Below are 16,130 nucleotides of genomic sequence, written 5' to 3'. Positions count from 1 at the left end.
AATTAAAATATAGAAGTATCAAGTACTCACACAGCCGCCAGATATAATTTCTCCATACAGTTGTAAATTTCCATTTTTATCCATAAACTTATCCCTAACAAAATCATTAACTGTAAGTTTAATAGCTTTTTCTGGGGCTACTCCCATTAATTGAGGCATTAAGCCTCGATAAAGACCGAAAAAACCTTCGTGACGGATCACCTGTCAAACGTAAAATACCGGCTTCATGATTAACAATGCAGAGAGTGTTACATTGTAAGATTTTTCAATTCTAACCTTTTTACAACAATCAAAACTATTTCTATACATCAGCTCGCCTATGAAAGATCCAGTCCTTTGATTTTGCATTCTGGTCTTTACTAAATCGATAGGATATACAGCTGTAGCACCAACAGCTAAAAAAGATTAATAATTTTTTAAATAAGTTATTGTTATTTTACTGTGCTTTTATCTTAATTTTAAAGGGACCCTAAAGTTGTATATTTTACCGACGTTTTTTATTTTAACTAATCTTTTAACCCTCTGCCTATACACTAGATTACGGTAATCAAGGCTGATTTTGAAATGCTCGCTACTTAAAAGTATTTAGCAAGGAGGCCCTGGGATTGGAGGAAGAAAAAAGTTAGAATTGTGCTCTACTTACTCCTCTTTAGGCGTTGTCAGTGTTCCGAAAACATCAAAAGTAGGAGCATCGAAAATGTATGTGTGGGTAGAGTTACCCAGTGTGTAGGTAATGTAACAAAAAGTAAAAAAGTTCCAAATTTGAAGTGGAAGTAATAGTTTTTTTTGTGTTCATTAAGTATCATTTACGCATACAATACTTATATGTATTACAATTTATACATAAAAATATTGTTGCGCCTGAGTCGGGAGATAGTTCGATGTATCGGGATTTCTCCGTGGAACATGAACGTTGTCCCTTGACTACGGATGTTGACGCATTGTCAAGGGAGAGTTGAGCTTGAGATTTCGAGCCGAGCGGACGTGTACGGTTATAGTGTATCTCTACGAGAGAATAAAATTTCAAGTTTAAACGAAACAGCCGGCTATTTCTTTTGCGTAACTGCGTCGCGAGTGAGAGAGAGTGTATGAGCGCAACAATATAAACCAACTATACAGGAGAGCACTTACACGACATGATGCTTTACCGACGCTTCATCGCAGCATTACAACTTAACTCATTAAGGAGATCCTAAAGTCGTCTTTTTACCGATAACTTTTGCAGTGCTCCAACTTTGAATTGCATTTACAGAATTAAAAATCCTTTTCCACAATTAAAGTGTAGATGATAACAATATGCAGACGTAACATCAAGCCAAATCCGCACTCGAGTAAACATTAAGGAACAATATCACGCTTTCTGATTGAGCGTAGGCGTCTTAATAAAAAATTTGCAGCACTGCGAAAATTTCGTATCTGAAAAGAGCAATCTAAAAAAAATTTTTTTATTCTCGGTATGAAATTCAATTCATAAGCTGATATTAATATATAAACTTTAATTCTGAAAAAGAATTTTCAAATTTGTAAAAGAAATATACACAAAATTTAGTTAATGATGTGCACGAATGATTCTACATTAAGTTTGAGCAGTTTAGTATCCTCTTAAGGGGGTGCCTCTCAAACTTGATCGGGATCGATAATGTAGATTCGTGCACATCATTAATGAGATTTTGTATGTATTTCTTTTATAGATTTGGAAATTCTTTTCTAGAATTAGAGTACACATATTAATATTAATGTGTGAATTGGATTTTACATCGAGACTAAAATTTTTTTTTATTTACTCTACTTATCAACGTCTTCCGAATCCGCACTCACACATCATACAAAATTTTTATTGAAAGAAATCATTACAGTATAATTTATACTGAAGCGTCTAGGCTCATTTCTAAAAGTACAAAATTGTTCTTTCTTGTAATGTAATGTGCGAGGCACGCTTGTTTTGTATGTACAAAGTCTAAAACTTTTATACGCAGCAAATGTTTTCACGAGTTGACCGCAGGAGTCAATCACAAAACTGTAATATTTTAATTTTTGTTTGTTTTTTATATAAACTTGTATACAGCGCACTCCATTTGTCTATATTTTAATTAATGGAGAAGGATTTTTAATTCTGTGTAATCAGCAAAAAGATTTTCTTACTAAAACAATAATTGCGAACATAATGCGCACGTAAGAATTTTATACAAAAAACGAAAAAAAAAATTTAATATAATTTACGAATTAAATTTTTTTTTCGTTTTTTATATAAAATCCTTACACGGAGAGAATTTTCTCTTAAAAATTACCTTGAAAATCGTGGTAATTGTGAGACAACGTAAACCTTGGAAAATTTTACCATACTTTTAATAAAATTTACAAAAATTTAGTAAAGTTTAGTAAAATTTTAAGAAAATTTGGCTAAGTTTTAGTAAATTTTACTATACTTCTAACAAAATTTACTAAAACTTAGCCAAATTTTCTTAAAATTTTACTAAACTTTACTAAATTTTTGTAAATTTTATTAAAAGTATGGTAAAATTTTCCAAGGTTTACGTTGTCTCACAATTACCACGATTTTCAGGGTAATTTTTAAGAGAAAATTCTCTCCGTGTACATGCGCATTATCCCACTAAACACAGTAATGTAACATATATCTCATATACATAATATTAAGTATCACGAGATAATGCGTAGCGTGTAACATACATGTACGTTACATGTACTACAGAATACGTCAGCAACAAAATTACATCTTTGATCTATTTAAGATATGTAACAGTATGCTTTAAATATTATATTTATGATATGTAAATGTGCTAATATAGCGATGTAATATATATGTTTCAAATATATATAACCCTGCATAAAATATCTTATTCAAAAATAGTGTTTCGTATTCTAAGATTTTATCGTGAATTCTGCTTTGCAAAAATCTCAGATTGGATCGTGGCCAATACGTATCAGTGCGATATTGAGAATAGAACCATGAAATCTTGTATGCCTCTGAATCCGATAACAATTCGCAGAAGAAGTGAATCTTTTTTAATGCGAAAGTTCGGATTTATTGGAATGCTTCTTGTTGCGATTGAATGCGAAGAATTCAAAAGATATTCAGAAGATATTCAATTGAATATCTTCTGAATTCTACGCATTCAATCGCAATAAGAAGCATTCTAATATCTTTTTAATATCTTCTGAATTCTACTTTTTGACAAAATGTCAATATTTTTAAAATTTTTTTCAATCCGACGTTCTATGCAGGAAAGATGTGTAGACTTCGAATTCGTTATATGCAATGTTGCCAGATTTAATAATTCGATACCGAGCCGCGGCTGTAGAGGGAAAGAAGATCTAAAAGCAAAAACGATGTTGCAGACTCAGTGAGCGCTTATATATAATTCTTACCTTTTATTTTTCTTCCCCTTCATACCTGCGGCTCAGTGTCGAATCCTCAAATCTATCGATACTGATTACATGTACATTTTAAATACGTAATAAGTAATGTTTATTTATTATTAATTTATGTTTATTTATTTTTGTTTAACTTATAGATTTTTTAGTATCAGCAGTATTCGAAGCATATAACCATAGCAATATAATTAAACTCATACTGAAAGCTTTATACGTATATGTATGTTACTTGCTACATAACGTTATCTTGTGATACTTTTAATATTATGTACATAAGATGTATATTTAATATTACTGTGTTTGCTGCGAATATTATTTAAAGCACGTTAATACATTAACGTCCATTGAAAATATACATATGATATACATAGGATGTATGGATGTATATTCTATGGATGTGAAATAGATCTCTGCTGGAGTCAATTCAAAGATACATTAAATATACATTGGATATTAACTTAAATTTTCATGGATATCCAATGGACATTCAATATCCATAGATGTATATACATTGTGTATGTAATATATATTTATGTGCTATCTGGGTAGCTCTGATGATGCAAACTGCAACGTTTGCGAAACGTCGGCGCAACGCTAAACAATTATTGTTTAAACAATTAAATTTTGCAATAAAAAACACGATAACTTTTTCACCCATGCTAAATTTTGTAGTTAATTTTGTATTATCACGATTGTGTTAGACGTGAGGTTTAATTGATTACACAAGTATTTTCTAATAAATTTTTTTTAAGTAATAAATATTTTTTGTATTAAACAATTTCATAATAAATGTTTTTTTAATAAATATTACTATTTTTATTTAGTATTACATGTGTTTGGACTACATTCATTTTTTCATCAAATTTACATCAAATTTCATCAAATTTGCACCGCAAAAAAAATTATTTGAACAAAATTGAAAAACTGACCATAGATCTTAAAATACAACTTTTCACCCTTTCATTGATCACCATTTAAAATTTTTTTTTTTTTCTAACAAACGGGCGTTTTAAAAAAGACAAATTTTTACAAAACTTATTTTTTTCTTTCTCATTCTTTTAAAAAAATACTTTTTCTTTTAATATCTTCAACTTTTTAATCAAGACCATCATAATTCTGAGATTTTTTACTTATATTAAAAAAAAAGAAGTTAAAATTGATTAAATACGTTTGTAAATATTAGTCAACCAAATTTGTGGGTTAGCGTAATCCATGTGTGCAGGAATTGGGAGAAAAATATAGTGTGTAGGCAAAGAGTTAATTGGCTTTATATGTAGAATCACAAAACTCTTTTACAGAATTAAAGTACGCAAAATCTAGGGAAATACGATCGACTTAATATCAAAACCAAAAATTCTTTATTTTTGGTACGTAGAGCTGTCACTTGATGCTAATATTTGCTTAGTATACAAAATCTACGATATATATGTACAAAATGGAATCGTATTTTTCTACGGAGAACATATATGAATAATATCGTGCAATTAAAACTAACAAGGGGACCTTACGGGTCATGGGTCATCGATTTTTTTCATACTTATAAGATTTAAAGATCAGTACCCGGACATCAATTTCCTAAAGCAGTACGATGCGCTTCTCAAAAATACTCGAGAAAATCGATTTTGAAGATTTCCGATATCTTTAAGTACAGAAAATTTTGACCTATCGTCAGAGCCACTCGTAGCCGAGCGCACAGAGCTCTAGTTTAATAAGCGCGAAGTCGCTGGTTCGATTCTTGCTCTGCCCCCAATTTTTTTTTAATAAGTCAATGGAGTTTTTTTTAAATCCTATATCTTAACATTTATCAAATTGAAATGCTAATTAATTATTAAATATTTATTCGTTATTTTTTAAATAAAAATTAACAACTTTGTATTTTTAATTGCCACTTGCTTGAAAATGCGAATATTTATAATAAATTAAAATTTGGTACAAAAATGGAAAACGTCTTATTGTTAAATGCAAAAATAATATGTACAAATAATATTTAGTTATTTTATCGCTTACATTTTACGCTGTATCTTTAACACGTTAGTCGGAGTTTACAAGTCGAGTTTATTGTAAGTCGATTCTGGTCGATCCCCATTCTTTCGCATCTAGTCGTGAACAAAGAACAGCCTTGCAAAAAATGGGAGAAGTAAGGGTTCCGAGAGAGCAGATGCTGTGTTATTCGTACTTTACCGTTAAATAAAAATAAAGGGATGTTAATTTTTATTTAAAAAATAACAAATAAATATTTAATAATTAATTAGCATTTCAATTTGATAAATGTTAAGATATACAATTTAAAAAAAACTGCATTGACTTATTAAAAAAAAATTGGGACTAGCGAGAATCGAACCAGCTACTCCGGGCTTACGAAACTAAAGCTCTGTGCGCTCGGCTACGAACTGCTCTAACAATACGTCAAAATTTTCTGTACTTAAAGATATCGGAAATCTTCAAAATCGATTTTCTCGAGTATTTTTGAGAAGCGCATCGTACTGCTTTAGGAAATTGAAGTCCGGGTACTGATCTTCAAATCCTATAAGTATAAAAAAAATCGATGACCCATGACCCGTAAGGTCCCCTTGTAAGATTAAAAGTCTAGAAAAAAAAGATTAGTTTTAATAACTTTTTGTAACCGCAAATCCAGATATAGATTAGAAGAAGAGCAGTCTGAAAGACATTTTGCTTATCCTCGTATAAAATCCAGTTCGTATGGTGATATTAATGCACGTAGTTTAATTTTAGAAAATAATTTCTGAATCTATAAAAGAAATAAATACGTAATCTTCTTAATAATATGCACAGATGACTCTACCCACATAGAAATTGACATTCAGTGGATGTCCAGTGGACGTCCACTAAACTTCTATAGATCCATAGGACGTCTATGTCCATGGTGGAAGTCAGATGGACTCACATCAATTAGAGATCCAGTAAACTTCCATGGCTTCATTGGATGTTTACTTCCATGGTGGAAATCAGATAGACATCCATTAGAGATCCATTAAACTTTCATATGGGATATTTACTTCCATAGTGGCAGTCAGATAAATGATCCATTTTACCTCTATAATAGATCTCTGTCAAACATCTTAAAAGATATCCATTATATGTTACACGGATAATTAATAGAGGCTTGACGGAGTCTCGATGAACAACTGATGAACGTTTCCTGGATCATTGATAGAGGCTTCACAGAACCTCGATCGACGACTGACGTTTCGTAGATCATTAGTAGAGACTTCACGGGGTCTCAATAGATGACTGACGTTTTGTGGATCATTAGTAGAGGCTTCACGGATCCTCGATAGACGAATGACGGACGTTTTGTAAAATCGAGGCTCCTCTACTAATGACTCACAAAACGTCCGTCAATCATCCACCGAGGCTCAGTGAAACCTTCACTACCCACCACTACGTGGCGTGTGTTTCTTGTGAATAAAATGCACTTTCTAGGTAAATAAAAAGGACTCGTCAAAAGCGCAGAAGGAAGTAAGATTTTACCATCGACTGATGAACTACGTCAGCTTGACGTAGAAAAAAATTAATAAAAATGAGAAATACAAAATAAAAACTTTTCTTTAAAAAAAATAATATGTTTAAAAAAATATTTATAAAAAATATTGTAATATATTTAATAAAGGAATATTTATACTCAACGCTATTTTACGTATAAAATATTCTTGAATAAAGGTACTTTTGCATTTTGTTAAGAGTACATTTTTTTATATGTAATGATCCACAAAATATCCGCCAGACGTCCATCGAGGCTCCATGAAGCCCACCAACGATCCACACAACGTCCAATAAACATCCTTGACGACGTCCAATGAAGGTCCAATGGACGTACGCAATGCGGAACTGATTTCCAATGGCTCTGTATTGGTTGTCCAATGGACGTCCACTGAAAGTTCCAAACTTATATGATTGACGTCCATTAAACGTCCATTAGAGGTTTCGTTTCTATGTGGGTACATTATCGATCCTGATCAAGTTTGACGGGCACTTGAGCATTTCCTTAATATTAAATAAATATTCACCTCAAATGGCACCTATAAAAATATCTATAATTTTCTTAATAAACCCAACGTTAAATCTATATTACCATTACGTGTCTCTCTTCAAACCATGCAAATAATGTTTAAAACATTTTTTATCTACGGGATTTAGTTTTTGAAATAATTAGATGGCTCTTTTAAAATGTAACTCTGTATATATATGTATACACAATATTTATAGAGTGGCTTTGAATTCCCCCCTACCGTAGTCAGATTTTGAGATTTTATACAAAAAAATTAATTCTGAACCAATAATATCCAATAATACAAAACGAAACTGTTAAAATACGCGTGTTCAAGACGCTCATTCATTAGAGAGTAGCAACCAATCATACAATGCACCCTAGTTATAAACTCTCTTTTAAATTTAGTTGGTTAGACTCTAGACCTAACATTTTGCACAAAGAAAAACACAAAAGAAAGAAGGAAATCGCGAAAATGGTCTTTATAAAGAAATTTAGAAATAATATCAATTTACAAACAGATACCAACGAATTGAATACAATATACAACAAAACGACAGATATTATTTAAAATTGCATTTAGCCAACAAAGGACTCTTATATTTTCAACAGCATAATGCATAACTAATGATTTCACTTGTAGCAACCGAGTATCATAGTTTTTAAAAACTGACCTGTAAAGAGTCTTACAATTTTATTTTCAATATTTTAACTCTCGTTTCTCCGAACTGCCTCTCACTCTGTTGTCAGATTGTGCTAAGTGTAGACGTGCTTTCGAACATGGATTCAAAACAACTCCATAACGGTTCATAGTCACAGTGTATTAAAATCACGTATGTAAATTCATATATTTATAATTTATAACGATACCACATTGAATATTTTCAATCATTTTGTAACAATTTGTAAAAATTCACAGCGTACTTGAGAAGAGCGGAAAGCGTTCGGTCGAAACGTTGTACCTTGCCAGAAATAAAGGATATTGCCAGTTTCGTCAAATTAAAAAAATAATTTTAAGTATTTCTTCGCACGCTGGCAACATATTAATTGGAATTTAGACTACTAGTTATTATCCCTTCTTTTTATCAATATACATAAAGTTGGGTGCTTCCATTCAGTCTCACATATGTGTCTCACATATTGTAACACTTACTGTGATTAAATGTATGCGCTCTCTAACCAGTAATTTCAGACGTATTTATTTTTCCAACAAAAAGTTTAAAGAATTATTAATTAGCTTTCAAATGAAATCAAAATGATTGTAATATATTTTACAAGTTTTGGGATAACCAATTTCAAATACAAAAAGTGTATTCTTTAACTATCAATGGTTTTAAAAAAAAATTCTTATATATGCTATTATGCTCTTAATTAATTTTTAATATTTATCTTATTTATTGATTACTTAAATAAAAAAAAACATATTTTTGTTCAGAATTAAATTTTTTGTAAAATCTCAAAGTCTAACCGCGAAAATTCGGAATTATATAGAGTAAACTCTATAATTATACATTATAAGCAAAAAATATGTTTATAGACAAACCTCCACCAATGGAACCAAGCACAAATCGATATCCACTTTCGAGTATTTGTACAATAATACCACGTTCATCTGGACTCTATAAAATATTTTTACATAAATTATATATGTTCATAATTAAAATAAATTAAGCATGTTTAATATTTTCTTAACCCATTAAGTCCCAAGCGAACAGTTTTCCGTGACTTTTTTCAGTGACATTTTACTATGAACCTATTTATCAAAAAATTTCGACCCGACTTTTTCTTATGTAAAATTTTCTGAACTTTCGATATTCGTCGTTAGAATTTTTCAAAAATGCGATCTGAACAATTTATGTTAATTTATTCAATCAGCGACCTAAAAAACCCTCATATAGTGATTTTCAGTAAATTTGATTGACTTCAAACACTTTCGACCGCCATATTAGATCCGCCATCTTAAATTTGTCTGATAACAGAATCCCAATCAGTGATCCAAATCTCTAAAAACCAATTTAGATGATAAAGCAATTGAAAAAAATATTTACATACGGAGAAATCGAAGATTTCACATATTTTTTCTCTTTTAACCGCCATATTGGATGTCGCCATGTTGAATTAAAATATACTTACACTTACCCTAGTAGCATAAAACATTGGCGCAATAAACGTTAGTTAACGTAAAAACAATATTTTCAATATTCTATTGTCGATGCTCTATCTTATTTAACTAATTATCTAAGCAGCAATATTGGTTCAGTATTGAGCAAATCAATCGATTTTTATATTGGAAATTAATTGCGTTCCAATTTGGAGTCAATATTTTATGACCAATATTGGCGTTACATTGGAAAAACATTGGCCAATGCATTCCCAATATAATTAATATTTAGCCAATATTAGCTAATATTAGCCAATATACTACAAATGTATTTTGCTACTAGGAGTACATTTGAAAATTCATGGTCCATGGACGCAAGATTTTTACTTAAAGATTTTTCCATCCGTTTTCTAAGTGTTTTTGCAAATAAATTAACATAAATTGTGCAGATTGAATTTTTGAGAAATTCTGACGACAGATATTTAAAGTTCAGGAAATGACCCCGCACAAAACAAATGGAAATGGGGGTACAGTCAAATTGGCTAAAACTGATGTATATTGTAGTTCATGACATCTAATTAAAAGTCCTCATAGGCGCTAGATCTGAAAATAGCCAGTTTTTTCGAGATATGAAGGGTCAAAGGTTAGAAATATCGATTTCTGCTAATCAAGCGATTAGCAGAGTACAAAGAAAAGCGTGATGTTATTTAATGTTGTTATCCAAGTATGTTTTACACGCACGCCCTCACGCACGCACGTATTACCGTCGGCATTAGTGTTACCCAACGTGCACCATGGGGATGTTGCGCGATCGAATTTGCACATTATTTTGGCCCTAAAAAGGTCGTTTATTTGGTTAATACTAATACCGACGGTAATACGTGGGTGCGTGCTCGCATGCACCGTTTGTGTGTGTGTGTGTGTGTGTGTGTGTGTGTGTGTGTGTGTGTGTGTGTGTGTGTGTGTGTGTGTGTGTGTGTGTGTGTGTGTGTGTGTGTGTGTGTGTGTGTGTGTGTAATATACTCAAATAACAACGTTAAATAACATCATGCTGTGCTTCGTACTCTTAATCGGTTGATTAGCAGAAATCAATATTTCCAACCTTTGACCCCCTTCATAACTCGAAAACTCGATAATTGACCATTTTCAGACTTAGTGCTTATGAGCGCTTGACTTGATCAGAATGTCATGAACTACAACGTACATCAGTTTCAGCCAATTTGACTGTACCCCCTTTTCCATTTTGTGCGGGATCCTTTGAGATTTTACATATAAAAAAGTTGGTTAGAAATTTTTTGAAAATTAGATTCTTAGTATAAAATACCACGGAAAACTGTCCGCTTAAGACTTAATGGGTTAAGTGTTTTGTATACGTCTTTTAGTTCGTGCGTTTTAAATTTCAAGTAAAGTTTTATTTATAATTATATGTCATTTTATATATATTTTTATATACATATAAAGGGTGAATTTTTATGGATGTCCCGGCCTTTTATCATCAGAGACTTACCGACGATAACTTAACTACTGCATCTCTAAAGATTCGGACGACCCATAAGTGACAGTGAGTGGGTACTATTAGTTTTCTTTAATATAAAATATTTAAATACTTTTTAACTTGTCGTTGACTCAAGGAGTTGTCACCAAGATGCAGCCTTTAAAGATACAGTCGGTAAGTTATCGACGGTAAATCTCTGAAGGTAAAAGGCCGGGACATCCATTAAAATTCACCCTGTATGTGTATCTTAATAAATAAATGTATATAAATTATTTTTTTCAAATATATTACATATTGTACATAAAATTATAAATAAATTTCAAAAATTTATTAATTCTGAGTTATAAATTGACTAAAATAGATTTTGAACATTGTTTTCGAAGATATTGACTAATCATAAGTTTTAAAATTCTTCCATTATACATACCGATACCGCTTTAATTTCGGCAACACGTTTTGTAATCTGTTTAAAATATTGCTCAGGTGTAATGGCCACAAGATCATTGTATACTATTTTCCTGAAATAAGAAACGATGCAAGTTCAATATGTACATATAACAAAATTATATAAGTGAGTCCCAGATGCGCACAGCAACAAACGGACACCACCAATCAAATTATATAAATTCATCCTAACCCTAACCAACCCAGCAATCTGATTGGTGGTGTCCGTTTGTTACTGTGCGCATCTGGGACGCTCCCAATTATACAATCATATAATATGACGAAAAGAAAAATATAAGTTGTACAAAAGAAGACAAGGCAATAACATTGTCTGTCTAACAAGGAAACACCAGAGTGTGATAATCGATTTGGATGAAACTTATTTTATCGATATATTATTATGTCAAGTATTACTGGGTAAAAAAGGATAATCGGCAATACTCAATCGTTCGCGAGAAAATCGCGAGCAAAAATTACAAGCGCCATATCAATTCAAAGAAGAGAATTTTTCAGTCAGAAGCGCGTAGCACAGCGGCAGCGTGCTAGACTCATGATTTTGACATTGCGGGTTCAAATCTCGATGAGCAACTTTTTGTTCTTGAGTAAAAAAAGTTTTTTTTAATGACATACAATTTTTTAACATATAATTAATATAATACGTTCTAATTATTTATTTCATAAAAGTACATTTCTTTCTTTGTCTGATAAATTCGTTACATATTCTATAGAATGACTGAAAATTAATATTATGTCAAGAGTACAAGTTGCAGGATAATATTTATCATAAAAATAAACAAAACAGTAATTTGCACGACATCGCGAGCATCGTATAAAACGTTTCAAATTTATTTGTGTTGTATATATTTTATTGCTGTCATTACTGTTAAAAAATAAAATTACATTTATTAATTTCCAGTCATTTTATAGAATATATAACGAATTACCAGGCAAAGAAAAAAATGTATTTTAATAAAATAAATAATTAAATCGTATTATATTAATTTTATGTTAAAAAATTGTATATTATTAAAAAAATTTTTTACTGAAGAAAAAAGTTCTCTCATTGAGACTTGAACAATGTCAAAATTAGTATCAAAGTTTAGCACGCTGCCGCTGTGCTACGTGCTTCTTGCTGAAAAGTTCTCTTCTTTGGGTTGACATGGTAATTTTTACTCGCGATTTTCTTGCGAACGGTTAAATATTGTCGATTATTCTTTTACCCAGTAATATTTGACATAATATGTCGATAGAATGAATTTCATCCAAATCGATTATTATCACATTCTGGTGTTTCCTTGTAAGTATAATTCACTATCTTTAAATATTTTATATTTGCCTTAAGGAGTCTTTTCACTATAAAATTTAAAAAAATGAATATTTTTATAAAAATAGTGTCACGATTCCTATTTATCCGCCGACCCCTAGAAAATAAGTAAATAAAAGAAATCTTATCCTGATGGTCATCAAAAACTATAAAATTATTTTGGAAAACGCTCTATTGTCACGATCATGTTCGTGAGATATAGCGACGGATTGGGATCCTACATTAAAGAAGGAACTCATAAACTGAAAAATGCAACTAGCAAACTAAGGCCTCCAAATTTTCTTTCTTAAAGTATTATCAAAGGAAAACCGTCAGATTGGATTTTTCTTAAGGTCTGGGATAATGTTGAGTATAAATACGAAACAAACACCTTTTTATTAACTGCAATATAAACCACGATTTTTCCGTGCTCAAGGAATGCCCAAGACCCCTTCAAATAGCCTGTATAAAGTCCCTTCAAATACGATGTTTACAAATAATTCGGATTCAAAGCCGAAGAAGAAGAAAGGAGAAAATATCAAAGACTAAACTCGACCGAACAAGATATCCGAAAATATTAAAAATATTGCCTCGTGCCCAAATAATAACCGAGGGCGCGATCCTCTGCAAATAAATGCGTAAGAAACATAAAATTCCCTTTTTTCTTCATTCTTAGATGAGAATTTTTAAGATTTGAACTCCCCTCTCTTATATTCATACCTAAAGTAATTCGGGCGGAGACAAGAAAGGATGAATCAATAGCTAGTCATCCAAATAAAATAATAATTTCGCTAAGTTCAATAGACGAGCTCAGAATTTAATAGCGTTGGAAGGACTTACCAATCCCAGAGCGAGAAAAATCGCTCGTCCCACTACATCACGATCCTCCCTTTTGGAAATCTGATATAAAAACTGCGATCCGAAAGATCGCAACAACAACTTTATTCCTGATCGAGTACGAGTCCGGATAAATTTCATCGCGAGTTCGCAAATCAAATCGCGCCATTTGTTTCGGAGTGTTCAATCCTTTCCGCCTAAGTGCGCGAGACTATTTATTCGGATTCCGACAAGTCTCCGATTTTTGGGGATAACATTAATTCGGCGAAGTGACTGTGGTGACTGTTGATGAAGTGAGCCTCAAGGGTTTACTCAAGGCCGAATCTGACTGTTTCACCCAACGCCGAGGCTAATCACTGGATTTTTTCTTTCAAACCTAGACCACCTGACCGGCTTGCCGCAACTCTTAAGAAAACAGCAAGTAGTAGGTCAACTATTTTACTCAAAATCGCTTTACACCCTTGTCTTTTGTCTCACGTATCATTTAACTCACTTCATAGTGAATAACCAACTGATCCGTCCAAAACGGAAACACTGGGCAGCCCGACATTGGCGTCAGAATCAAAATCGGCGGGCTCGGGAACAATTAAATCGCGTTTTTCAAGAATACCTGCATTCGCCATCAATCACCGTCATCGAAGAACCTAGTTTCCTCGACCCTCCTCTCCTCCTACCACTTTCGAGGAATTTGGTGTTCTTCGACCTTTCCCTCTAACTACTTCACATCCTCCTTCTTCAAGTTACTCCCCCATAAGTGCCCCTGAACTTGAAGACATTCTATCCCCACCTTTTTCTGCACATTCAATAGAAATCATAAATGAATTTGATCCAGTTCCACCCCGGCCGCGTTATTACCATTATGATGGCATTCAAACATCATTAATTGAAATATTAGAACAGTTTCCAATGAAAACAGAACCTCTATTTCAATCCTACCGCGATTTCATTATTAACCCGGACGCGATAGATCGTGACGGAAGTTTTACTAGATATCCTACCTACACTCACTTCCACAGATCCAATCCTTGTCTTTACTTCTCATTACTACAACCCTTTTGCCGTCCCCACCGACTTTTTTTGTAATTTCTTCCCCCCTTCCGCCGTCATTATAGAAGAAATAACATAACATATCAAATTTTATAGTCATGTTGTCTGAATTACATTAGCTCTATCAAATAATTATTGTTACCTTACCCTAAATTAATATCGTGCATAAATATCCAGACCGCGTAATCTCTAGCGTTTAATTGTATAGAACCAGATATTTTACCAAAATTTTGCTATAATCCTATAACTAATATTACTAAAACAAATTTGATACATTCAGACCACATAACCTTAAGACAAAACCGACCTTAGCGTTTAATTGTATAGGCTCAGATATTTGCTGAAATTTATTTGTAAAATTTATTGTAAATTCTATTATCTCATGGCTAATATTATTAAATATAAATATGTTGTCAAGTTTTAAATAAGGTGTTTATTATTTATCTAAATTAATAAACCACCTGTACTCCATTCCCGATCGAAGTAAGCACCTGGTCCAGTCCCGAGTTAAAGTGATTAAATTCGCTAATTCGAAATTTGGACCTACGGGGGCACGACCTGAAAACGGGTTATAGCGAGCATATCGGCACGTTGACCCGCCTTTTTCACGTTATAAAAGTGCGTCCGACCGAGGCACCCTCAGTTTATTGCGTGATTACGGAACATTTACGGAAGTGAACGAAATTTTAGAAGAAATAAAGAATCAAGGAGTAATAGAAGAGTCACATAGTCCCTGGGTTTCTCCAGTGGTTCTGGTAAGGAAAAAGGATGGGTCAATAAGATTCTGCGTTGATTATCGTAAGTTGAATTCCGTCACGGTAAAAGATTGTTTTTCTCTTCCTAGGATTGACGATATATAAGATCAATTATCTGGAAATAGTTGGTTTACAACACTCGATCTTAAAAGTGGGTATTGGCAAATTAAAATTCGCGAGGAAGATAAGGAGAAGACAGCGTTCTCCATAGGAAGAGGTCTTTGGCAATTTACTGTGATGCCTTTTGGGTTATGTAACGCTCTTGCAACTTTTAAGCGAATGACGGAGAAGGTTCTTGAGGGAATTTTAAATAAAATCTGTTTAGTTTATTTAGATGACGTTATTATTTTTGGAAAAGATTTTAATGAAATGTTAAAGAATTTATGTTTGGTGTTTCAGAGGCCGAAATTGTCGAATCTTAAAGTTAATCCAAAGAAGTGTGTTTTCTTTGATAGAAAGATAAAATATTTGGGCCATGTAATTTCAGCGGAAGGTGTTTCTACTGATCCTGAGAAGATTTCGGCGGTTAGAGATTGGTCAGTTCCTCATAATAAGAAACAATTGCGAAGCTTTTTGGGTTTTTGTTCCTATTATCGGAGATACGTTAAAGGATTTTCTTCTTTAGCAAAACCTTTCTTTGTTCTTACGGAAAAACAGGTTAAATTTACTTGGGATGAGAAATGTCAAGCTGCTTTTGAGAAATTAAAACTAGTTTTATTTTTTTCACCTATTCTCTCTTTTCCTAA

At 32.3% G+C, this 16,130-nt stretch overlaps 1 protein-coding gene across 11 annotated transcripts in view; it reads right to left on the bottom strand.

The window, feature by feature from the left end:
- Nucleotides 1-16,130, bottom strand: part of LOC105832211 (calcium-binding mitochondrial carrier protein Aralar1) — a 261,123-nt gene that overhangs the window by 68,329 nt on the left and 176,664 nt on the right. For all 11 annotated transcript variants that reach the window (XM_036284219.1, XM_036284216.1, XM_036284211.1 and 8 more), the window contains 4 exons: nucleotides 11,426-11,516; nucleotides 8,946-9,021; nucleotides 277-395; nucleotides 31-201 (listed from right to left, as the gene is read on the bottom strand). In XM_036284219.1, coding sequence (XP_036140112.1) covers nucleotides 31-201; nucleotides 277-395; nucleotides 8,946-9,021; nucleotides 11,426-11,516 — 457 coding nt within the window. The remainder of the gene's footprint in view (nucleotides 1-30; nucleotides 202-276; nucleotides 396-8,945; nucleotides 9,022-11,425; nucleotides 11,517-16,130) is intronic.

Source organism: Monomorium pharaonis, chromosome 3 (assembly GCF_013373865.1).
Source record: "Monomorium pharaonis isolate MP-MQ-018 chromosome 3, ASM1337386v2, whole genome shotgun sequence".
Lineage (NCBI taxonomy): Eukaryota > Metazoa > Arthropoda > Insecta > Hymenoptera > Formicidae > Monomorium > Monomorium pharaonis.
This window is presented reverse-complemented; position numbering and strand designations above follow the sequence as displayed.